This window comes from Oncorhynchus gorbuscha, linkage group LG04 (assembly GCF_021184085.1).
Source record: "Oncorhynchus gorbuscha isolate QuinsamMale2020 ecotype Even-year linkage group LG04, OgorEven_v1.0, whole genome shotgun sequence".
NCBI classification, from domain to species: Eukaryota; Metazoa; Chordata; class Actinopteri; order Salmoniformes; family Salmonidae; genus Oncorhynchus; species Oncorhynchus gorbuscha.
Genome location: NC_060176.1, coordinates 68,250,281 through 68,277,532, shown reverse-complemented (window position 1 = coordinate 68,277,532; position 27,252 = coordinate 68,250,281). Strand labels below are relative to the sequence as shown.

The following is a 27,252-nucleotide window of genomic DNA, read 5'->3' as shown; positions in this document are numbered from 1 at the left end:
TAGCTATACCCATCAATCATCCCCCAATTTCCCATCTCTCTATCTCTCCCAACGCCCAGGACTGTGTCAGCCAGCCTGATATGCCAGCCCGGTTTCTTTATGCCGTCTGAACACCCCTTAATTTGAAGTCAGCATCAGGCCCTCTGATGGGAATATTCATATCCCAGCTCATCAAATATTTATTAAAACATGAGAATTTGCCTTTATTTTAATCACCTGGTTTACACAAGGTGCCGTGGTGATTGGGACAGATTAAGCATCGAGAGGTGGCTAGTTGAGCATTTCCACAGATTAGAGTGAAGAAGTCAAATGTATTGGGTTTCATGGTGGGTTGGAGGAGAGAACAGATTTATTCTCAGTGAGGCCTCTACATATTAATTTTGAATGTAGCCCGAAGCACCTGTCCAGAATGTTGGCATCCTTTATTGAGAGAATTAGGGTGTTTTCACAGATCTCATGACCAAGGTCAGCGCTCTTCAAAGTGTGCATGCTGCTACATGATTAAACACATCAAATGACATTGACCTAGCCATTAGCGCATTGAGCCAGTAACCAAAAGGTTGCTGGTTCAAAGAGCCGACAAGGTTAAAAACCTGTCGATGTGCCCTTGAGCAAGGCACTTAACCCTAATTTGCTATAGGGGCACTGTACTACTATGGCTGACCCTGTAAAACAACACATTTCACTGCACCTATCCTACTGCAATGGCTGACCCTGTAAAACAACACATTTCACTGCACCTATCCTACTGCTATGGCTGACCCTGTAAAACAACACATTTCACTGCACCTATCCTACTGCTATGGCTGAGCCTGTAAAACAACACATTTCACTGCACCTATCCTACTGCTATGGCTGACCCTGTAAAACAACACATTTCACTGCACCTATCCTACTGCTATGGCTGACCCTGTAAAACAACACATTGCACTGCACCTATCCTGTGTACGGTATGTGACAGTAAAACATATGAATATTAGAAGGAATAGATGTACAGCTAGTCATTAGGCGCCAGGTGCTTTAAAAGAGCCTTACCTTTAGTAACATTGATTACTTGAGCCTCTCCAATGGATCACTGATGACTGGGCTAGAGATGGGAATGCTATGAGGCATTTTTAGCAAAATACTCGGAGGAATAACGCTCTTACTGTATCACTATCATAATTACATTTCACATGGACGGGTCCTCTGTCACAATGTATTTGTTTTTCAGTCAACGTGTGTGTGGCCTCTCTCCTGGCTGTGGCTCCTTGGGTTGGTGGTGTGGAACATGTGAGAGGGGGGGGGGCTCATTTACATTGATGGCGACCCTTGCCTCCGCTGGCATTTTCATCGGCCATTGATCCAGTGCCTGACTGATTAATCGTCTATAAAGGGATCAGGAGTCAATTAGTGTCTGAAGCTCACTTCTAATTCCAGCCATGCATCAGCATCCTAGCAGCCTTACCAGGGACCACACAGTTTACACAGACTTTCTGGAGCTATTCACATTGTCAGGCATCCCAATATTGTGCCGATTGAATGTTAAAATGTTTGTTTTCTCTTGATTTCAAAAGGACCGTTGCATACCAAAGACAAAGACCAACCTCTCAGAGGAAAGAGCATTGTTTTATGTTCGCTATGGGTTTTCGTGGCTTTCAGCATTTTTAAGAAAGCAAAATGAATTAAAGGATGATCGGAAACTTGTGACAGATGGTGTTTTGGTCTTGTTTCTAATGCCAATCGAGCACAGTGTCTGAGACATTTAGGAGAAAGATATGTTGACATGATATGGAATTTCCAATGGTATTTTCACTAAATGGGGCTGGCAAACCAACCATTCAAATTCATATTCCCAACAGAAGAAAACAGACTGAAATAGGTAGGGACTACTTGAGCTCATCCAATAAGATCATTTTCTGTTGCAATTTCATATGGTGTACACTAATTAATACAGCCCTGGATTAGGTTGCATTTGGGTTGCATGTTGTCATGGTAATAATATGGGGTGTTTCTTATGTTCTTCCTCCCAGGTCATTCAGCGCAGAGAGGACGGCGCAGTGAACTTCTTCCGAGCATGGGACGCATACCGCGACGGCTTCGGCAAGATCACAGGGGAGCACTGGCTTGGTGAGCACTGATAAACAGGACCAGTACAAATGTATGACTTCCTCCATTGGTTCGATAACGCTTCAAGTTCTTGTCACATTTCCAAAGTCTGCCCATGAAGAAAGGAGAACATTTTATTTAGGTGTGTAATACCAAAACCCCTTCCACGCACTAGAACAACAATTTCAAGCAGACAAGACAGCTGAATCAAATTAACACCTACACAGAAGCTACACTGGGTTGTTGTGAAAACAGTAGGTATTTTACCTGTAACACCAGAAGCGTAGAAGCACAGAGTTACACTAAGCAGCTCCATCCTCTCAGGTTTCATTCATGAGTAGGAGTGTCTCACGCTCTGTAAAAGTTACACATCTGGTGTAGCAAACAACTTGGTCTTTTGCTTTAGCTGAGGATCTACAGGGAACCCCAAAGGGACCAGCTGAGAGCAATTGCATGTTTGTGTGTGTGCGTGTGTGTGTGTGAAGATATAAAGAAGTTGAGTAGCTCTTTTCCTTGTGGCATTTAATACTGGGTGTTGCTACCTCACCAAAAAGAAATCTGCATTCGGTGTTTATATGTTTCATTTCTCAAGTTGCCTCTTTGGGACACTGACGCTTCAGGGGCATAATTGGGTTTGTTTCCTCTTGTACATTCCACCGATCAGGCTCTGGTCAAAAGTAGTGCACTATATAGCGAATAAGGGTGCCATTTGGGGATTGGACAGGGTGAGGCCCCCCGTTTGGCCCCAGCTCGTCCTCACTGTCTCTCCTCTTTGTGGCCTGAAATATGTGAATACAAGATTGTGTAGGTGGAGTGTAGTGTGTGCTTGCATAGGTGCTTGTGTGTTTTTTGTTTGCCCTCAGTGAGTGAACCGGAGCCCTAATTCAGGGTTGGAGGATTGGAAATGACAGTCCTGCTACAAAGCATCAGCATGTCCAGATTGAGTTCTCCAAGAGAGGAGCAGGAAAGAGGAAAATTGCTGCCCACCACATGTTATGAAAGTTATTTTACCTACAGGCACAGCAGAGCACTCTTTATGTACTGTGGGAAGCATCGAGGAGGAGGGGTTCAACAGACATGACAAATGTAAAACTTGATCAATATCGTAACTTTTGAGAGCATTCACTTTACGGCCACCATCTGTTTTGATCCAGGGTTTCAGTATGGGACCTGTCAGTAAATTGTACATAGATCCCATCCCTTGGATAAAGCTTTTCCCTTATCCTAATGCCTGAGAAGACTGTGGTCACCTCCACTTGGAAGATGATCCCACCTATCACACAGACACACACACACACACACTCACTCACTCACTCACTCTCACACACACACTTAACACATTCTGCTGCTAAATCAAAAATATTATAAGTTTAAGTTAGCTGACTTATTACTGAGGTTATCCAAATAACTGTTTATGGTCGAAGCAATATGATCCTGCAGATTTATTTCAGGAAAATACAAATTTGTCTTGCAGCATAAGAATTTGCCTGAAATATGAAAATATGTGTTATTTTGATATTGTGTAGATATGAATATTAATATTTGTATTTTTAAGTCATCAAAGGGTATGTTTGAAAATGCAATTCCATATTTTTATTTGGTAAAGCATTAGCATATTCAGTCAAAACCAACATAGCAGAGTACTTCAGATAAGCAATCTCTTTTATCAGTCATTTTCAAATTAATTTCAATTGGTGATCAAAAACTCAATACCAATATTCTCCTATAAAACTCAGAACCTTTACTCAGCATGCCAATAAATGACCAGTGCCAACACATAGAGACACAAGCATGTAGACACAAACGTTAAGCTCCAGTTCCAGTGGTCTGCAAGGGTAGGAGGGATTATTGAAGACCAAGTGGGGGGGGGGGGCTGACACAACTGCCCTGACGTGATTATGACAGTCATAACATAACAACACGACACCTAACATAACTGCAGTCATTTTACCTGCCTGGCCTGTCAGCACATATTGCATTCTTTTCTCCCAGTAATGAATTAATGACATGGGCCATGCCTGCCAATGCCTCCTGGCGTATTGATCACAGTCTGCATAGTAATGCCTTGTTGCTCATTAAGCACTGCATGCTGGAGAATGAGGGCCAGGGAGTGTGCTGCTAGCGATACAATCTCATCACTCTGCTCGTTTAGAAGAACACACGTCCCAGGGACAGGCAGGGACCCAATTTCCGTGAATGTCTTCATACTGAAAAATAATAAAATAAAATAAAATCAAATTTTATTTGTCACATACACATGGTTAGCAGATGTTAATGCGAGTGTAGCGAAATGCTTATGCTTCTAGTTCCGACAATGCAGTAATAACCAACAAGTAATCTAACTAACAATTCCAAAACTACTGTCTTATACACAGTGTAAGGGGATAAAGAATATGTACATAAAGATATATGAATGAGTGATGGTACAGAGCAGCATAGGCAAGATACAGTAGATGGTATTGAGTACAGTATATACATATGAGATGAGTATGTAAACAAAGTGGCATAGTTAAAGTGGCTAGTGATACATGTATTACACAGGATGCAGTAGATGATATAGAGTACAGTATATACGTATGCATATGAGATGAATAATGTAGGGTATGTAACATTATATTAGGTAGCATTGTTTAATGTGGCTAGTGATATATTTTACATCATTTCCCATCAATTCCCATTATTAAAGTGGCTGGAGTTGAGTCAGTGTCAGTGTGTTGGCAGCAGCCACTCAATGTTAGTGGTGGCTGTTTAACAGTCTGATGGCCTTGAGATAGAAGCTGTTTTTCAGTCTCTCGGTCCCAGCTTTGATGCACCTGTACTGACCTCGCCTTCTGGATGATAGCGGGGTGAACGGGCAGTGGCTTGGGTGGTTGTTGTCCTTGATGATCTTTATGGCCTTCCTGTAACATCGGGTGGTGTAGGTGTCCTGGAGGGCAGGTAGTTTCCCCCCGGTGATGCGTTGTGCAGACCTCACTACCCTCTGGAGAGCCTTACGGTTGTGGGCGGAGCAGTTGCCATACCAGGCGGTGATACAGCCCGCCAGGATGCTCTCGATTGTGCATCTGTAGAAGTTTGTGAGTGTATTTGGTGACAAGCCAAATTTCTTCAGCCTCCTGAGGTTGAAGAGGCGCTGCTGCGCCTTCTTCACGATGCTGTCTGTGTGAGTGGACCAATTCAGTTTGTCTGTGATGTGTATGCCGAGGAACTTAAAACTTACTACCCTCTCCACTACTGTTCCATCGATGTGGATAGGGGGGTGTTCCCTCTGCTGTTTCCTGAAGTCCACAATCATCTCCTTAGTTTTGTTGACGTTGAGTGTGAGGTTATTTTCCTGACACCACACTCCGAGAGCCCTCACCTCCTCCCTGTAAGTCGTCTCGTCATTGTTGGTAATCAAGCCTACCACTGTTGTGTCGTCCGCAAACTTGATGATTGATTTGGAGGCGTGAGTGGACACGCAGTCGTGGGTGAACAGGGAGTACAGGAGAGGGCTCAGAACGCACCCTTGTGGGGCCCCAGTGTTGAGGATCAGCGGGGTGGAGATGTTGTTGCCTACCCTCACCACCTGGGGGCGGCCCGTCAGGAAGTCCAGTACCCAGTTGCACAGGGCGGGGTCGAGACCCAGGGTCTCGAGCTTGATGACGAGCTTGGAGGGTACTATGGTGTTGAATTCCGAGCTGTAGTCGATGAACAGCATTCTCACATAGGTATTCCTCTTGTCCAGATGGGTTAGGGCAGTGTGCAGTGTGATTGAGATTGCATCGTCTGTGGACCTATTTGGGCGGTAAGCAAATTGGAGTGGGTCTAGGGTGTCAGGTAGGGTGGAGGTGATATGGTCCTTGACTAGTCTCTCAAAGCACTTCATGATGACGGAAGTGAGTGCTACGGGACGGTAGTCGTTAAGCTCAGTTACCTTAGCTTTCTTGGGAACAGGAACAATGGTGGCCCTCTTGAAGCATGTGGGAACAGCAGACTGGTATAGGGATTGATTGAATATGTCCGTAAACACACCGGCCAGCTGGTCTGCGCATGCTCTGAGGGCGCGGCTGGGGATGCCGTCTGGGCCTGCAGCCTTGCGAGGGTTAACACGTTTAAATGTTTTACTCACCTCGGCTGCAGTGAAGGAGAGTCCGCATGTTTTCGTTGCAGTCTGTGTCAGTGGCACTGTATTGTCCTCAAAGCGGGCAAAAAATGTATTTAGTCTGCCTGGGAGCAAGACATCCTGGCCCGTGACTGGGCTGGTTTTCTTCTTGTAGTCCGTGATTGACTGTAGACCCTGCCACATACCTCCTGTGTCTGAGCCGTTGAACAGTCCATTAGAAGGTGGTTTAAGCACCTCTATTGTTAATGTATGAAGTGACATATTTCGATGAACTGGGTAGGCTACTGTTCTTGACCCAAATGTCTTTTGGGGATATGTTTTTTTGCCATAATACTCTATTTCAGCTATAGCAACTGATTAAAATGAGAAACTGTGAGGTGAGATTTTGGTCTAGTGCCTGGCACCGATGAGATGAATGCATAATTAATTTGACTGCATACTTTTTGCATTAACTTAAGAAGAGGCGAGTTGCGCGCCCAGGCTCTGTCGTAACTGGCCGCGACCGGGAGTTCTGTGGGGCGACGCACAATTGGCCTAGCGTCTGTCCGGGTTAGAGAGGGGTTGGCCGGTAGGGATATCCTTGTCTCATCGTGCACCAGCGACTCCTGTGGCGGGCCGGGTGCAGTGCACGCTAACCAGGGTTGCCAGGTGCACGGTGTTTCCTCCGACACATTGGTGCAGCTCGCTTCCGGGATGGATGCGCACTGTGTTAAGAAGCAGTGCGGCTTGGTTGGGTTGTGTATCGGAGGGCGCATGACTTTCAACCTTCGTCTCTCCCGAGCCCGTATGGGAGTTGTAGCGATGAGACAAGATAGTAGCTACTAAACAATTGGATACCACGAAATTGGGGAGAAAACGGGGTAAAATTCGAAAAAAAAGAAGAGGTGAGTAAATAAGGATAGCCGGTTAAGTTTTCACATCTGCCTGGGGTTTTCTTCCATAAATTTGAATTGCCATGATGTGGAGCATAAGGTCTGTTTTGGACTGGAATTCAAATAACTTTTTCACACTACTGAGTTAAGCCTAGCCGAGCTGTGCTGTGCTGGCCAGGTAGCCACCCTAGTTGCTGGAACTGGCTGCACAGCCACCACAGTTGCTGGAAAGGACAATGTAAAAAGAAAGCTTTGATAGCTTGAAGAACTAACAAAAAAGGGAGGGACTTACATTCAGTAAGACACACAAATTTTCGTTTTCTGTTGCAAAACGTTTTAAAACATTTTCCGTTGCGTGCTGTAATGAACAAGACCCAGGCTAGGGAAAACAGGCTAGTGGGATGTGGCCATGACAGGTTGTCTAGTCAGGCCGTTGCCCCTGTTTCACCTAATGGAATGCTGTCTCTGTAACTTCGTAATCCTTCTAAAAACTCCCTGGTTTCTTTCTTTCTCGCTCACTTGTACTCTTTGTTTTCATATTCAAATTTAGAGTTCAATTGATTTCAATAAGCTTAGATAAGCAATTTCAGCCTTGGCGCATGATTCAGTCACCTTGCATCTCTTCCCATTAGAATTTGAACAACTACACAGAGAGTAGGATATGGAGTCTTTGCAGAATAGCTCTTCTCATACCACACTATGCAGCCCACTTTTTTTTACTAATGTCCATTATAAACCACTGAACTCTGATGGGAAATGTGATAACAAGACTTTCTGCTGTTGATCATTACTTACATAATTCCTTTCTCTCAGGACTAACTGCTATTGTGGTAGTGATTGTTCTTTGTTTAAGCTAGCTGTTGTACTGTAGCTAGGTTTTTTAAATTGCCTAGGTGATTTGTTGCCATCTTAAATACGCACATTTCAAAGAGTGCCTTTTCTAAATATGAAAACACATATAGTGTAAATAGACTTTATTTCACAGCTAAGCGTTCTGCCATTCATGTAGGTCTAAGCCCTTAGATCAGAATATCTCCTAAGCGAACATATGGAATTTTTTAAGGTAGTCATACAATTTATAATTTAACCATTTGATTTGGAATTTTAGGAGCCCTGTAGGTCTAAAAATAATTTATAACAAAATGATTTGATAAAATATTGCATTTTTTCTTTACTGCTACAGCCCATAGAAACACATTGAATAACAATTGTGGCAAAACAGTCAAAAATAAATCATAAGGACTAAGATTTTGAAGTGTCTGTCCAATATCTAAGAGATACTGTATATATATAAAAAATGACCCATGTTTGGTCACATTATTCGTGACACTTTTTACCCCCTCACAACGTTGGGAGACGAGAAGCAAGCACAGGGAGTGAATATTTAATAAATAACGGACATGAAACAAAACAAGGGCGGTGTCTGGACAAGGGGAACAAAATTACATTAATGCAGACACGGGGAAGAAACTGAGGAAGTGACAGATATAGGGGAGGCAATCAAGATATAATAGAGTCCAGGTGAGTCCCATGAAGCACAGATGTGCGCAATGATGGTGACAGGTGTGCGTAATGATGGGCCGCCCTCGAGCGCCAGAGAGCGGGAGCTGGAGCAGGCGTGACAGTTGCGCCATTTTTACAGCCCGGTATTGGGTTACCTTCAGATGACTGTGTGATTTGCAGCACAAAACAACCGACACTCGTGTTCGTGAGTCTCCCCTTTCGATATTGGTGACATAGTAGTTTGTAGCTCAAACGTTTCGGTCTGAATAGTTGGTTTTGTGAGAAGACCTCTTCACAATTAGGACGTCTGCGCCAGAAAGTTCAGTTGACTGCCGTAAAGCTTGTGGATGTTTTAGAGCAAAACAATCAACACTTATTGGTTTGTAGCTCAAACGGCTTTACAGACGATTTCGTGACTATTTTCTTGTCTGCATCTTCACTTGTGTAGAAAAAGACCGCTTTCACAAACTTTATATTGGCGGAAAGAGGGGATTGAGCTGCAGCCACTACAAGAAATGGCAAGTACTAGCAAAAACACACAGGGAGCTATTCAATATTCAAAATTACATCAACATGTGACGCACAGGTGCATCTATCGACTGTGGGGTTAATGGAGGAATTAGCTTTGGGACATTATTTGATGCATGATCTATAGTTCTTTGCACAGAGAGTGTTATTTAATGAAAGCCTCTCCAACATTATCCAGGAAGAATCAGGAATTCCCCAGGGCAGCTGTCTAGGCCCCTTACTTTTTTCAATCTTCATGAGTAAAGCCAGTGTGTCTATGTATGCGGATGACTCAACACTATACACATCAGCTGCTACAGTGACTGAAATGACTGCAACACTTAACAAAGAGCTGCAGTTAGTTTCAATATTTCAAAAACTAAAAACTAAAAGCATTCACTGAACCCTAAACCTCAACTAAATCTTGTAATGAATATTGTGGAAATTGAGCAAGTTGAGCAACTGTTAGATTGATACAACAGTAGCTAAGATGGGGAGAATTCTGTCCATAATAAAGCGCTGCTCTGCCTTCTTATTAGCATTATTTTTTTAAATTTTAATTTTGAATTTTACCTTTATTTAACCAGGCAAGTCAGTTAAGAACACATTCTTATTTTCAATGACAGCCTGGGAACAGTGGGTTAACTGCCTGTTCAGGGGCAGAACGACAGATCTGTACCTTGTCAGCTCGGGGGTTTGAACTCGCAACCTTCCGGTTACTAGTCCAATGCTCGAACCACTAGGCTACCCTGCAGCCCCAACAACATGGCACGTCCTACAGGCCTTAGTTTTGTCACACCTGGACTACTGTTCAGTCTTGTGATCAAAGAGGGACTCAGGAAAATTGCAATTGACTCAGAATAGGGCAGAATAGGGTACATGGGGAGCTAACATTAATAATATGCATGTCAATCTCTCCTGGCTCAAAGTGGAGGAGAGATTGACTTCATCACTACTTGTATTTTTGAGAGGTATTGACATGTTGAATGCACCGAGCTGTCTGTTTGAACTACTGGCACACAGCTCAGATACCCATGTATACCCCACAAGACATGCCACCAAAGGTATTTTCACATTCCCCAAGGGAAGAACAGACTATGGGAGGCACGCCACCCCATAGTCTGTTCTTGATTTGGGGGCTGTGAAGGGGACTGTGAAGAGTTCTCTGGTGGCATGAAGTCAACCTCTCCTCTCTCATGACTACATGGAACTCTATTCCACATCAAGTAACTCATGCAAGCAGTAAAATTAGATTTTAAAAACAGATAAATATACACCTTATGGAACAGCGGAGACTGTGATGACACACAAACACAGGCACAAACACATGCATACACACACACAATAACTGAACGCACTCACTTAATCTGATGTGAAATCTGTTGTGAAGGTATTGTAACATTTTTAAAATTGTATAACTGCCTTCATTTTGCTGAACACCAGGAGCAGCTGCTGTCTTGGCAGGAACTAATGGGGATCCATAATAAATAAAAATACAAATAGATGAGAAACACATCTACAGTATATTGACAATACTATCAACATATTCACTGAACATTGTATTGTAAAATAAATTGCAGTTGAAGATTTACCAAACTAGTGGAAATATTTGTTATGTTAGTGTGTATACTGTATCCTTGTCCCACTCCAGGCCTCACAGTGGTCATTATGGAGTGCTATTGCTCAGCGAGCTGCAGGCATTATCTCTCTCACAGCTCCACTCTTCCTACTCTCTCTGGGTTTAAACACATTGACCCCTCAAAACACACACACACACTGCACTGACTCTATGCACGCACACTGGACTCTACCCACACACTCACACATACTTACACTAGATACGCCCACACACACATAACCATAACATGCGCACACATGTATACTGACTACACACACACACTCACACCAGTGGAGGCTGCTGAGGGGAGAACGGCTCATAATAATCGCCGGAACGAAGCTAATGGAATGGAATGAAACACCTGGAAACCATGTGTTTGATGTATTTGATACCATTCCACTGATTCCGCTCCAGTCATTACCACGAGCACCGTCCTCCCCAATTAAGGAACCACCAACCTCCTGTGACTCACACACACACACACTTTCACACTCACCACATATGCTGCTACTGCTCATTATCTATCCTGTTGCCTAGTCACTTTACCCCTACCTATATGTACATAGCTACCTCAATTACTTTGTACCCCTGCACATCGACTCGGTACTGGTATTTCCTGTATATAGCCATGTTATTTTTACTCGGTATTGTAATTGTTTATTCACTGTGTATTTATTCCTTTTGTCACTATTTTATTTTTTTGTATTATTTTTTTTTTTATCTTTAACTCTGCATTGTTGAAAAAGGACCCGTAAGTAAACATTTCACTGTTAGTCTACACATAATCTTTACGAAGAATATGACAAATACATTTCGATTTGATTTGATTTGACACACCAGCCCTTCCGTTGCTGTCTTTCCATTCAGTTGATGTTAATTGAAATACTGCTGACAAACTAATGGTCATAGTATGTCTGTTTTATTCTGTGTGTGAGTGCCTCGGAGTGTTATGCAGTATGTGTGTAGTTGGATTACTATTGTTTACTTAAAGTGATGAGATGGGCTGGATCAATCACGATGTCCTGTGTTTTTATAGCGATGTTTGTGCAGACATGGCAAATGCCTAAACCGGCGCTCCCTTTGGATCTCACAGATGAGTTGTATCCATTGGTCAGGAACCAGAGTCAGCCAGGTATTCACTGGTGAAGTTTTTCTCTTGATGTTCTCTTGTAAATTGATATTTAGTCCCTTCAAAGTACATACAGCTCTTGCAAGTAAATGATATGGCGTTCACAGCCTCTGCAAAATCATCCTCACTATATTGAATAATGTAAGCTACAGTTCTGTTTTTAGTCTGATATGTATATGCCCTGTATTGCAGACCCTCCCTGAGTCCCTAATCTTATATAGTCATAAAGTAAATCGCTATAAACAACTCTGGATGGCGGAGAAGGAGAAAGATAAAGAGAATGTATTCCATTGTTCTAGAATAATATCTCACAACAGCATAGAAGCTATGAGCAGGGGTCACCAACAGTGAATATATTGTTGTAATTGCTAAATTTTCTTGACCATAATGTATGTACCTACAAATACCTAGGTCTCTGGTTAGACTGTAAACTCTCCTTCCAGACTCACATTAAGCCTCTCCAATCCAAAATTAAATCTAGAATCAGCTTCCTATTTCGCAACAAAGCCTCCTTCAATCATGCTGCCAAACGTACCCTCGTAAAACGGACTATCCTACCGAACCTTGACTTCGGCAGGGCAGCGATCCTTGACTTCTACTCAGCAAATTGGATGTAGTCTATCACAGTACCATCCGTTTCGTCACCAAAGCCCCATATACAACCCACCACTATGACCTGTATGCTCTCATTGGCTGGCCCTCACTACATATTCATCTCCAAACTCACTGGCTCCAGTACATCTATAAGTCTTTGCTAGGTAAAGCCCCGCCTTATCTCAGCTCACTGGTCACCATAGCAACATCCACCCGTAGCACGCGCTCCAGCAGATATATTTCACTGGTCATCCCCAAAGCCAACACTTCCTTTGGCCGCTTTTCCTTCCAGTTCTCTACTGCCAATGACTGGAACGAATTGCAAAAATCACTGAAGCTGTAACTTTAAGCATCAGCTGTCAGAGCAGCTTACTGTACCTGTACACAGCCAATCTGTAAATAGCACACCAAATTACCTCATTCCCATATTGTTATTTATCTTCTTGCTCTTTTGCACCCCGGTATCACTACTTGCACATCATCATATGCTTGTAACGCCAGGGTAGTGGGTTCGATTCCCGGGACCACCCATACGTAGAATGTATGCACACATGACTGTAAGTCGCTTTGGATAAAAGCGTCTGCTAAATGGCATATATTATTATTATTATTATCATCTGCACATCTATCACACAGTGTTAATTGTAATTATTTCACCTCTATGGTCTATTTATTGCCTTACCTCCCTACTCTTCTACATTTACACACACTGTACATAGATTTTTATTTTGTGTTATTGACTGTATGTTTGTTTATGTGTAACTCTGTGTTGTTGTTTTTGTCGCACTGCTTTGCTTTATCTTGGCCAGGTCGCAGTTGGAAATGAGAACTTGTTCTCAACTGGCCGACCTGGTTAACTTCTTATGGCTGGGGGGCAGTATTGAGTAGCTTGGATGAATAAGGTGTCCAGATGTGCCCAGAGTAAACTGCCTGCTCCTCAGTCCCAGTTGCTAAAATAAATAAAGGTGAAATAGATCAAATAAAAAATAAAAATTGTATTGAGCTCCATGTCAAAAGATAGTGTAAATGGTCTGAGACATTCTCATAATGGGATATCTGTCAGCACAATACTAGGGTGATTCCTGATCACACAACTAGTTTTGATCTTCGCCTCTAGATGATTCTAATTACAGGTCTCTCTAAATCCCTCTCCTGTAGCACTCCTTCATCTCTGACTACTTGTCAAATAAGTGAAGGCCTATGAATTGATGAATGGTCTCTAATACGGTTCCAATCGGCCTTTTTCCCCACAATGTACAAGTTCCCACTCCCAGTGTCTCCTACGTTGGATGGAATAAGTCCGCGAATTGTACTGAATTTTATAGAGATGAGCCAACATCATCAGCTATTCCCTGTTGTGTCGTTTGCCAACATAATCACAGAGTCGTGTGGCCCATTCTCCCGCCGTGTTAAATAAAACATTATTTGGCTCAGCATTGTTAACCTCTCTGGGATATGTGGGACGCCAAATTCAAATAAATTACTATAAAAATCTAACTTTCATTAAATCACACATGCAAGATAGCAAATTAAAGCTAAATCTGTTGTGAATCCAGCCAACATGTCAGATTTCAAAAAGGCTTTTCGGTGAAAGCAAACGAGGCTATTATCTGAGGATAGCACCTCCATAAACAAAAGAGAGAAACCATATTTCAAGACTGCAGGTGCGACACAAAACACAAAAATAATAATATAATTCATGCCTTAACTTTGTCAAGCTTCTTTTGTTGGCACTCCAATATGTCCCATAAACATCAAAAATGGTCCTTTTGTTTGATTAATTCCATTGATATATATCCAAAATGTCCATTTATTTGATCCAGAAAAACACCGGTTCCATCTTGCGCAACGTGACTACAAAATATCTCAAAAGTTACTTGTAGACTTTGCCAAAACATTTCAAACTACTTTTGTAATACAACTTTAGGTATTTTTTAACGTAAATAATTGATAAAATTGAAGACGGGATGATCTGTGTTTAATACAGGAAGAGAACAAACTGTAGCTAACTTTCTGGTCACACACCTTTATCTAACAGTACATTTCAAGTGACCCTCGTTCAAGATGGCAATCCTTCTTCATTACACAAAGGAATAACCTCAACCAATTTCTAAAGACTGTTAACATCCAGTGGAAGCGATAGGAACTGCAAGACGGCCCCTTAGAAATCTGGATACCCAATGAAAACCCATTGAAAAGAGAGTGATCTCCAAAAAAAAAAGATCTGAATGGTTTGTCCTCGGGGTTTCGCCTGCTAAATAAGTTATGTTATACTCACAGACATGATTCAAACAGTTTTATAAACTTCTGCGTGTTTTCTATCCAAATCTAATAATATCATATGCATATCATATCTTCTGGGGATGAGTAGCAGGCAGTTGAATTTGGGCATGCATTTCATCCCGACGTGAAAATACTGCCCCCTGTCACCAAGAAGTTAATAATGTGTTTCGTTAATCGCTTTTGTTGTTGTCTTAGACTAACTACTTATCTAACTCTGCGAGAAAGTCTCTGCTTGTTCCACTGTCCAGAAATGGACTGAAATAAATTAGAACCACCAGTGTTATTTTGGCCAACCCATTTTGCATAAAATGTATATGCTATCACACCATTAAGCCTTTTTATCAATCCAATCCATGCCTCTGCAATTTGCAGCCAACTTGTATTCAACTGAGGTGAATTCCAAGTCAGGGAAATTACATGAACAGAAATACAAGCAGATACCCTAACTATTTTCCCTTGACTAATCTTGGTCGCATACCATACAATGTTTCCTCTGTATCTCAACTTGAATATTCATTGCTTGGATTGTTTTGAATTAAATGCATTTTGTACTTTCAAAGGTAGATTTTTTTTTACTCTCCGTCTGTGAGCTTGTTGATTGGGTTGAGAACTCGACCACAGTAATTTTTCCTTTTAGTTTCATCTGAGAGGTGTAATGACTAATGATGAGAGAGAGATGATGCCTGACTAGCCGAGGATGTCACGCCCTGATCTGTTTCACATGTCCTTATGTCCTTGTGCTTGTCTTCACCCCCCTCCAGGTGTTGCACATCTTCCCCATTATCCCCTGGGTACTTATACCTGTGTTTTCTGTCTGTCTGTGCGAGTTTGTTTTGTTCCTCAAACCCACCAGTGGGTTTCCCCTTGCTCCTGCCTTGTCTATTTTCTAGTTTTCCCGGTTTTGTCCTTTCTGCCTGCCCTAACCCTGTGCCTGCATGCCATCCAGTACCTGTGCATGCCCGTGTTCAAATGAATACACTTTTTTTACTTCGACATTGTCTGCACCTGGGTCTTACCTTCAAATGTGATAGAGGAGGCAAAATCAAGTCAATGCCTTGGAAGATAAGATGTTGATGCTCGGGAGAGTACAGCCAGTACAGAAGTTCAGGGGAGTCATTTGTCATTCACGCGTAGGCATAGATATGTAGGTAAACCATGTGTGGGATCATTTCCATGCAAAGTGTGAGATTTATCAATACGAGCGCAGTGGTGTAAAGTACTTAAGTAAATATACTTTAAAGTACTAAAGTATTTTTTGGGGATATCTGTACTTTACTATTTATATTTTTGACTACTTTTACTTCACTACATTCCTTAAGAGATTTGTACTCTTTACTCCATACATTTTCCTTGACACCCAAAAGTACTCTTTACATTTTGAATGCTTAGCAGGCCAGGAAAATAGTCAAATTCACGCACTTATCAACCGAACATCCCTTGTCATCCCTACTGCCTCTGATCTGGCAGACTCACTTAACACACATGCTTCTTTTGTAAATTATGTCTGAATGTTGGAGTGTGCCCGTGGCCTTCCGTAAATAAATTTAAAAAACAAGAAAATGGTGCCTTCCAGGCCTCCCCGGCCTCCCCGGTGGCACAGTAGTCTAGGGCACTGCATCGCATTGCTAGCTGAGCCACCAGAGACCCTGGGTTCGAGCCCAGGCTCCCTCGCAGCCGGCAGAGACCTGGAGGTCCATGGGGCGACGCACAACTTTACTTTTGATACTTAAGTATATTTTAAACCAATTACTTTTAGACTTTTACTCAATATAATTTTACTGGGTGACTTTAACTTTTACTTGAATCATTTTCTATTAAGGTATCTTTACTTTTACTCAAGTATGACAGTTGGGTACTTTTTCCACCACTGTATGAGTGTTTGCTTACGCACAGTCATGACCATGCGTATACACAGTGCCAAGTGATGTAATAAGGGAACTGCTTGTCAATGTGGAATGGGGAAAACACAAAACATGAAGAACGCTTGCTCTTCCATGACATAGACTGACCAAGTGAAAGCTATGATGAAAGTTATGATCCCTTATTGATGTCACTTGTTACACCGAACAAAAATGTAAAAGCAAAATTCAACAATTTCAACGATTTTACTGAGTTACAGTTCATATGAGGAAATCAGTCAATTTAAATAAATTCATTAGGCCCTGAGAATACAGATACAACAAAATACTGTTGGTCACAGATACCTTTAAAAAAAATGGGCCTCACAATGGGCCTCATCACGGTATTTCTGTGTATTCAGATTGCCTTCAGTAAAATGCAATTGTGTTCATTGTCAATAGTTTATGCCTGCCCATACCATAACCCCACCACCAGCCTTCTGTTATGTATATAAAGTGTATTATTGGGATGCAAACTCAAAATGTAATACATTTCAACTGTATATCTGACATGGTAAATGTGTCTTCTTTTTTTAAGACCATAACCATGTTTGTGAGGTGTATACTTTTGTTTCAAAATAGATTTGTTTAAGACTACCAAGAGACACTCTCTGTGTCACCCTGATTTAGCCCACTGCAGTAGAAGTTTGTGTCAAGAACTGCAAAGCTGCTGGGATTTTCATGCTCAACAGTTTCCAGTGTGTATCAACAATGGTCTCCTAACCAAAAGACATCCAGCCAACTTGACACAACTGTGGGAAGCACTGGAGTCAACATGGGCCAGCATCCCTGTGGAACGCTTTTGACACCTCATAAAGTCCATGTCGTTCTGGGGGCAAAAGGGGAGAGGAGTGCAACTCAATATTAGGAAGCTGTTCCTAATGTTTAGTATATTCAGTGTATATGTTGAAAATGTCTGAAATTGTGAGAGTAATAATTTAATAATTATTGTGAATTCATACAACATGCCAAATGGCATCTCACAGCCCTCGATGAGCTAATGTTTTGGATGCAATCATCAGCAAAACAAACTGTGTGTGTATGACACTTGTAGGAGTTTGATAAATCACACTTTTTCAATGCTTTATATTATACTGTCTCTTAGGCCGTGTCTACACTTGACACTTACATGTGCCTTCTGCTATCAGAATGCGAAGATCTCATTGAAAAGACCGGTCTAGACACATAAAAGTCGCATTGTGAGGAGGTGGTCAGGGATGCATTGTGTGTAGATTTATCCTCAGTCTGGATGTAATCAGGCTACCAAAAGCGCATACAGTGGGATACGTGGTCAGCACTCCGCCCACAAGACTCAACAATGTTTTGTTTGGCTTGTAAGTCGCTCTGGATAAGAGCGTCTGCTAAATGACTTAAATGTAATGTTAAATGTAGGATTATGCTAACCCGTTTGCAGTCCGTTTCGCTTTGCATGCCAGCTAGCTGGCTGTTAGCTACAGTAGTTAGCTACTGCCATCAAGTTGTTGTTGTGTTGTTGTCATATTTAGCCTATTCCACCGTTTGTAGAATGCGTATTTGAATATAGCACAGTGAAAATTAATCTGGACACATTTAAATGTAAGTATAGACGCATGATGTGTTCAGAATTCAAATTCGGAACTCCATGATCAGAATACAAAAACTGCATTAACTGTCAAGTCTAGACACAGCCTTATAGTCTCTCCCCTTCGTAATTGTACAAGCTTCATTAGCTCAGCTTTCGCAGAGAACGGCATTTTATTTTTAATTGAATAATTGCTATTTCATAAGCCTGTAGGTTAAACAATGACAGAGGTTAGCTGGATATTGGGCGGTCTCCCCTGGGAGTGTTCCCCTCAGAATCCAGGAGGACGCTTCTCATGGAGAAGAATGTCAAAGACAAAACGAAAGCTGCATCAAGCCTAATTAAATCTTCACCCTTATTTGCATAGAACTGCGCTAAAGGCGGAGAATGGCTTTGCCAAATCAACTCTGCACAGAGACCTGAGCCTCCTCAATGCAGACGTGCTGGAAATGAATGAAATCAATACCGATGCAGTGATGTGCCTGTCTATGGTGCCAAAGCCACAGGCGAAACCAGATATTTAAAGTAGGGGGACGTAGGGAGGGCCCCAGGTGTCATGGTGGAATGATTCATTTAGAGCAGAACTAAGAGGCTCCATGTCACCCTTTCTGACGGGTGTTCAAAGAACCCCTAACCTAGACTCGCAACTCTCAGGGTCGGCGCAGACGACTGTGTGATGTACTCTATGAAGTCAGCCTCCTCTACCTCTCACCTCTTTCTATGCCTTTATCTGACAGGGGAGGGAGAACACCCGCGCTAGATGTGTTACCAAGAACAAGCACGACTGAAAAGTAAAATCCTGCTGCTGCACAGATGGAAGAGTGTATTCTTAATAATTGGTGGCCAGGAATGTTGCTTCCTGAGGGAAAGGTAGTGTAGTCATGATCATAACCAGGTGGCAAGATTCATGTTTCCTCCTGGCACAATAAAAAAAGAGCTGGTTAATAAATGCATCAAATGTGGCCAATCTCCTATACATACAATCATTACCGGTACTCACCTTAAATAGTTACTCAAACATAATTTTTTATTAGACCAATTTTACAGTTTCTTCATAGTTACATGTAAGCCACACAATTTAAACTTACTTTGAAATGTATACAACTACCTCATCAACTTTACTTGGTATATTTGTCACTGAAGTGATAATTCCCATCAGCATCTTACGGGTGCAAAGACTAACTAATAATCTTTTACAGTTGAAGTCGGAAGTTTGCATATACTTAGGTTGGAGTCATTAAAACTCGTTGTTCAACCACTCCACAAATTTCTTGTTAACAAACTATAGTTTTGGCAAGTTGGTTAGGACATCCACTTCGTGCATGACACAAGTCATTTTTCCAACAATTGTTTACAGACAGATTATGTCACTGTATCACAATTCCAGTGGGTCAGAAGTTTACATACACAAAGTTGTCTGTGCTTTTAAACAGTTTGGAAAATTCCAGAAAATTATGTCATGGCTTTAGAAGCTTCTGATAGGCTACTTGACATCATTTGAGTCAATTGGAGGTGTACCTGTGGATGTATTTCAAGGCCTACCTTCAAACTCAGTGCCTCTGCTTGACATCATGGGAAAATCAAAAGAAATCATCCAAGCCCTCAGAAAAAAATTGTAGACCTCCACAAGTCTGGTTCATCCTTGGGAGCAATTTCCAAACGCCTGAAGATACCGCGTTCATCTGTACAAACAATAGTACGCAAGTATTAACACCATGGGACCACGCAGCCATCATACCGCTCAGGAAGGAGACGCGTTCTGTCTCTTAGAGATGAACATACTTTGGTGCGAAAAGTGCAAATCAATCCCAGAACCACAGCAAAGGACCCTGTGAAGATGCTGGAGGAAACAGGTACAAAAAGTACCTATATCCACAGTAAAATGAGTCCTATATCGACATAACCTGAAAGGCCGCTCAGCATAGAAGAAGCCACTGCTCCAAAACCACCGTAAAAAAGCCAGACTACGGTTTGCAACTGCACATGGGGACAAAGATCGTACTTTTTGGAGAAATGTCCTCTGGTCTGATGAAACAAAAATAGACCATAATGTTTGGCCATAATGACCATCGTTATATTTGGAGGAAAAGGGGGGAGTTGCAAGCCGAAGAACACCATCCCAACTGTGAAGCACGGGTGTGGCAGCATCATGTTGTGGGAGTGCTTTGCTGCAGGATGGACTTGTGCACTTCAGAAAATAGATGGCGTCATGAGGGAGGAAAATGATGTGGATATTTTGAAGCAACAAGACAGCCGTCAGGAAGTTAAAGCTTGGTCGCAAATGGGTCTTCCAAATGGACAATGACCCCAAGCATACTTCCAAAGTTGTGGCAAAATGGCTTAAGGACAACAAAGTCAAGGTACTAGAGTGGCCATCACAAAGCCCTGACCTCAATCCTATAGAAAATTTGTGGGCAGAACTGAAAAAGCTTGTGCGAGCAAGAGGCCTACAAACCTGACTCAGTTACTGTCATGTTTTGTCATTAATTATCATGTCTTGTCCCTGTGCTTCCCCTTCTATTCGTTTCCCTCTGCTGGTCTTATTAGGTTCTTTCCCTCTTTCTATCCCTCTCTCTCCCCCTCCCTCTCTCACTCTCTCGCTCTCTCTTCTCTCTATCGTTCCGTTCCTGCTCCCAGCTGTTCCTATTCCCCTAATCAATCATTTAGTCTTCCCACACCTGTTCCCGATCCTTTTCCCTGATTAGAGTCCCTATTTCTCTCCTTGTTTTCCGTACCTGCCCTGTCGGATCCTTGTCTATATTCACCGTGCTGTGTCTATGTTTTGCCCTGTCGTGTCGTGTTTCCCTCAGATGCTGCGTGGTGAGCAGGTGTCTGAGTCTGCTAGGTTCAAGTGCCTTCCCGAGGCAACCTGCAGTTCTTGATCAAGTCTCCAGTCTGTTCTCGTCTTTACGAGTAGTATTATGCCTTTTGTTTTGTTAAGTATCTTACTGGATTAAAAACTCTGTTTTCGCCAAGTCGCTTTTGGGTCCTCATTCACCTGCATAACAGTTACACCAGCTCTGTCAGGAGGAATGGGACAAAATTCACCCAACTTATTGTGGGAAGCTTGTGGAAGGCTACCCCAAATGTCTGACCCAAGTTAAACAATTTAAAGGCAATGCTACCAAATACTAATTGAGTGTTTGTAAACTTCTGACCCCACTGGGAATGTGATGAAATAAATAAAAGCTGAAATAAGTCATTCTCTCTACTATTATTCTGCTATTTCACATTCTTAAAATAAAGGGATGATCCTAACTGAACTAAAATGGAATTGTTACTAGGATTAAATGTCAGGAATTGTGAAAAACTGAGTTTAAATGTATTTGGCTATGATGTATGTAAACTTCCGACTTGAACTGTATATGTCAAAGTCATTAACAAAAACTATTCAAGGCATTACCAATTACTGATTAAAGATGCAGTCCGGGTTCTTAAGCGCAACAAATTAGTAACATATTGTGCGAATCGGATTCGTAACATAAAGTGTAATAATATAACCCAGGACATAACATCATACGAAATGGACGACATAATACACAATTCGATAATGTAGTACACCAAAAACAGGGATCCGTTTTGGCACTGCACCACCACTTTAAAAACTATTGGCTGGAATTATACAAAGGTTCTGTAGTATCACTTCAACACCTGAGTGTTAAGATTTAATTTGAGATAATGAATATGCTGTTAAACGTCTCCACTGCAATGAGCGCTATTTTATTGGATGAGAGATTCTCAAGGGGTCTAATTAAAACCTAAGCACAATTATGGAAATTCACAGGAAAGTGCAGTTTAAATATAAGTAGTGTGCTTAATTTACCCCCAAAATTCCAAAGCTTTGATGCTGGAAAATGTTAAATGATTTGGCTTAAGATATGTAAACTGTCAGTCTAAAAGCCAAAAGGAGCTGGGGTAAAAAGATACATACTGTGAGCACAAGGATGTAGGGTTAAGACAACACTGAAAAACTCACATTTTGAGGCATGAGAATTGATAGATTGACCATTTTGCGTTGATAAGGACAGACCTACCGGTATGTGCCAGACGGCTCAACTGGGATGAATGAGTGAAGGTCAGACAAAAAGAGGTTCCAATTGGAAAACAGCATGGAGAGTTGTTCATCTCATCAATAATTCAAAAGAGAACATGCAAACTGGCAAGTAAATGCATTTTTTTATTTGTGCTTTTTCAGTGTACAGATCTATCTGTTTCGACATACTGGAAGTCTCTATGGCTTGAGGCTCTGCGTGTACCAATTAATGTCTCAAACTTTTTCCCAAATGATGAAATAACTATCAGATCTATCTGATTGGTACACGTTGCTCTAGTCTAGATGGTCGTGAACTGTTATGGAGACGCATGCAGACAGTGCCACGTCACTTGGTGCATTTGTGCATCACATCGTCTAAGATGTCCTTGAGCTCCACAGTTTCACAAGTCCACAACACCCTCTTACGTTAGCCCTTCGCTCATTCAATAAGTATTCCAACCTTGTGTGTGTCTGATGAAATAAACAGTCAATACAGAACAAGTTGAAGGGCACACAAAACACATTGTAGCTTCCCAATATTAAGACAATGTATTCCAGAATATGAAGCTGTTTGCCTTCAGTGTTATTCTCCTGCCCTCTGTTTCATGTGATCTGCAGGTTGGGGAGAATGTCAGACAATCTCTGTAGACCGCTCCTTGCAGAGGGATTATCAGGCAGTAGCAGCGATCAATGCCCGAAAAGGCATGGTTATCAAAGGGAGGTTTGTGTCGACAACACTGACAACCACGCAAGTTTACCCTGAGACACTGAAGGCTGTGGTGGTTTATTTACTGTAGTTACTGAGCTATCTGTGGGTGTCTTTAATCTCAAATTCTGTAGTCCTTATTTCTTCAGAGGCAAAACTAGTACATATGATTTCATATTATGGATGATGCCACGATGCCATCTTATAGCTTGTTTTGCGAACACACCTAAGTGCACGCAGAGTTCCATCTGATCTGTGATTATAATAGTATCTCATAATTAATCATTGTTAAATTTCTTATATGATCCTAACACACCCTTACAAAAAGGAATGGTGCCCCGTGTGAGGGAAACCCCTTTATATTCTATCGATACAGGTGCACGAGTGGGCACACCGTTGCAGCTGTGGGTGCCATTGTGGAGACTGATGATAACCTTCCAGTGTAAATAGCCCATCTATTTGCTGTGGAATGAACCCATTAAACAACACTGTTTATGCCTGATGATGAACTCTAGCGATATGCTCTGCTGCTGGGAGAAGCCTATCCAATGGATCCAGCTGTTTGAACAATGTGTCTGCACTGGGCAGAGGACGGATTAGGGGGGAGAGAGATTAGGCTACTTGGTGTGGCTTTCCACTGTAATATTAAGGTCATTCTCGAGTGCTGAACCTTTTGGAGTTAAACTTAATCTAAAATCAATTTAGACGCTCCTCCAGCAGCCATGTAATGAATTGGTCAATCAGTGTGCTAGCGATGCGTTCCAAGATTTCTATATGAGAACATGAACTCTTTCTGGTATTTGAGACCACCGCACCATAGCACAGCACATACAATGTGCATACAGAGCATTATGGGTAATAATGTGATAAATGTTAATTGTGACTTTCTCCTCAATTTTCTCCTCACTGGCTATGTGAAGACTAATGTGGAGGCACAATGAAATGACGTAGAACCAACATGGAATAGACTTTGAATTGACGTCTGTGCCCAGTGGGGGTTCACTTGTAGGAACCATACGAGGTGTTCCACAACTGTCGACAACAGCTGTAGAGACGCAGCATGATTGGCTTAGCACCGGCAAAATCTCCTGGCCTATTGTTTTTCTGCCCTGGTGGTATAGCACATAGACCAGTCTACGGCCTACAAAGAGAATTCATATGAGGGAGAGCACAGTAGTTCCTTGCCAAGCACCCATATACTTGCAGAGAGAGAGAGAGGTGCACCCACTGGGTCTGAAACACCTGAAAAGTTAGTTACTGTGCCTTGGATAATGTTATCGTTCAGTGATGGAAAGTGCTCCATTGTGCCATTCCTATTTCTCCATCTTGAATCACAGCTGTTCATGTCAGATCATGACGGGCCTCTCCTCTGTTTCGTCTCAGGTTTGAAGAGGATGCATGCCTTGACCATCCAAGCCAACTACGAGCTGCGAATTGACCTGGAGGACTTTGAGAACAGCACAGCTTTCGCCCAGTACGGAGCCTTTGGAGTGGGACTGTTCTCTGTTGACCCGGATGAGGATGGATACCCGCTGACTATTGCTGACTACTCAGGCACTGCAGGTAATGCAATACCCTACTGTACTGTAGCCATTTATTATGGCTCATACCTGTCGGTTTAGTAGACTTTATAAATCCCCTATAAACCCTAGAAATTCCAGTTTGTTTAAACTTCTTTAAAACTTGTCATTACTATTGGTTCTACTGATCTTTCTATTGATCCTACTGATCTTCTTATTGATCCTACTGATCTTCATATTGGTCCTATTGATCTTCATATTGGTCCTACTGATCTTCATATTGGTCCTATTGATCTTCCTATTGGTCCTACTGATCTTTCTATTGGTTCTACTGATCTTCCTATTGGTCCAACTGATATTCCTATTGGTCCTACTGATCTTCATATTGGTCCTACTGATCTTCCTATTGATCTTCATATTGGTCCTACTGAGCTTCACATTGGTCCTACTGATCTTCATATTGGTCCTACTGATCTTCCTATTGATCTTCATATTGGTCCTACTGATCAAATCAAATCAAATCAAATGTATTTATATAGCCCTTCGTACATCAGCTGATGTCTCAAAGTGCTGTACAGAAACCCAGCCTAAAACCCCAAACAGCAAGCAATGCAGGTTTAGAAGCACGGTGGCTAGGAAAAACTCCCTAGAAAGGCCAACACCTAGGAAAAAACTAGAGGAACCAGGCTATGTGGGGTGGCCAGTCCTCTTCTGGCTGTGCCGGGTGGAAATTATAACAGAACATGGCCAAGATGTTCAAATGTTCATAAATTACCAGCATGGTCAAATAATAGTAATCACAGGCAGAACAGTTGAAACTGGAGCAGCAGCACAGCCAGGTGGACTGGGGACAGCAAGGAGTCATCATATCAGGTAGTCCTGAGGCATGGTCCTAGGGCTCAGGTCCTCCGAGAGAGAGAGAGAAAGAAAGAGAGAAAGAGAGAATTAAAAGAGAGCATACTTAAATTCACACAGGACACCGGATAGGACAGGAGAAGTACTCCAGATATAACAAACTGACCCTAGCCCCCCGACACATAAACTACTGCAGCATAAATACTGGAGGCTGAGACAGGAGGGGTACTGATCTTCCTATTGGTCCTACTGATCTTCCTATTGGTACTACTGATCTTCCTATTGGTCCTATTGATCTTCCTATTGGTCCTATTGATTTTCTTATTGGTCCTACTGATCTTCATATTGGTCCTATTGATCTTTCTATTGGTCAATTCACCCCTCTCTGGGAAGATATACAGTACAGTTTTGAAACATCCAGATATCTGGAAAATCTGATTCAGACATCTGTCAACCAATACGAGAGATCTTTTCAGCTGTAGATCATGAGTAGCAGCATCCAGGCAGTGTGTGTGTGTAATTCTCCTCGATTCAGCTCTATCGCAGGGGGCTCTTTTTGATGTTAATTGGATCCCTCTACTCAGTTAGTCCCAGGTTCCCCTCCTCAGACCCTCACTCATGGTTGGGCCCAGCCAGACAGACTGTTGACCTTCTGGAGCTGCTGGAAAGGGCAGGAATAATGAAGTTGCAAGATGCCTCTGTGGCCACGGCTAACAAAGCAGGTCGTTATTACGGCCCGACATAAACAAACATTCGGATTATCATACATTTAGGAGGAGAATACTGCTTCCACTCGTGTTTAATTAGTGAGGTAGTCTTTAAAGGGCTGCTGCTTGGGATTCAGGGAACATTGATTCCCAATCTTATCAATTAAAACAGTTTTTCATCAGAGTAATTGATTCTGTAGTATTAAAAAAATAACAAGTTTATTTAATTAAGGTTGATACTGCAGCGGCACTGTGTTGGCTTTAGCACAGTCCCGAGTTTTCTTTCAATACCTGCATTTAAATGATTTGTTCTTCATATTTGGTTTCAGTTGACGAACATTTAGGAGTAGCAGGTTGAGATTTAACTGCTGAAACTAATGACAAAGTATCTGTTCACAAATTGGCTCGGACTAAGACAACGCGTGTACATTATTTCACTGTTTGCACTCTATCCGTTTACCCACAAAACTGTCTCTGCCCTTCTATTCTTTGATACTTCATCTTCAACCCCTGCATAGATGATTTAACTATTATCAATAACAACAAACATAATGGTTCTGTCCTACAAAGATGGACATAGGGCTGTAGCGATTCATGACATTTTGTTAGACGATTATTGCCGGTCTCACAATAATTGATCGTTAATTAACATAAACACGTTTAGTATCTCCAGGCCTCCACACATACAAGCTGCATTCCAGCCCCTGATTTGCAACATCTCAGTGCACCTTTGCAACATCTACATTTTTAAAAGTATAATAAATCAATTGAATATACACCATCCATTATTTATTTTAGGCAGGTCTAAAGAAACATTATGATATGTTGAAAATGTATACCAAATTAACAGAATATGAGTTATCCTACTGTATGTTATCTGGCTATGCGCCATGCCATAGGCTTGTTCGTTTAGCTGACAAGATATGCTTATACAGTTCATTCGGAAAGTATTCAGATAGCTTGACTTTTTCCAAATGTTGTTATGTTACAGCTTTACTCTAAAATGGATTCACTTGTTTTTTCCCCTCATCAATCTACACAGAACACCCCATAATGAAAAAACAAAAACAGGTTTTTACAGGCCCCAATCTGAGGTCCTGAGCTCTGGAGCAGGTTTTCATTAAGGATCTCTCTGTACTTTGCTCCATTCATCTTTCCCTTGATCCTGACTAGACTCCCATTCCCTGCCACTGAAAACATCCGCACAGCATGATGCTGCCACCACCATGCTTCACCGTAGGGATGGTGCCAGTTTTCCTCCAGATGTGATGCTTGG

At 42.0% G+C, this 27,252-nt stretch overlaps 1 protein-coding gene across 2 annotated transcripts in view; it reads left to right on the top strand.

Annotated features, from left to right (window-relative positions):
• The window catches only part of fibcd1a (fibrinogen C domain containing 1a), a 122,015-nt gene that overhangs the window by 82,933 nt on the left and 11,830 nt on the right, over nt 1–27,252 (top strand). For both annotated transcript variants that reach the window (XM_046347968.1, XM_046347967.1), the window contains 2 exons: nt 2,013–2,109; nt 24,278–24,457. In XM_046347968.1, the coding sequence (XP_046203924.1) occupies nt 2,013–2,109; nt 24,278–24,457 (277 nt within the window). The remainder of the gene's footprint in view (nt 1–2,012; nt 2,110–24,277; nt 24,458–27,252) is intronic.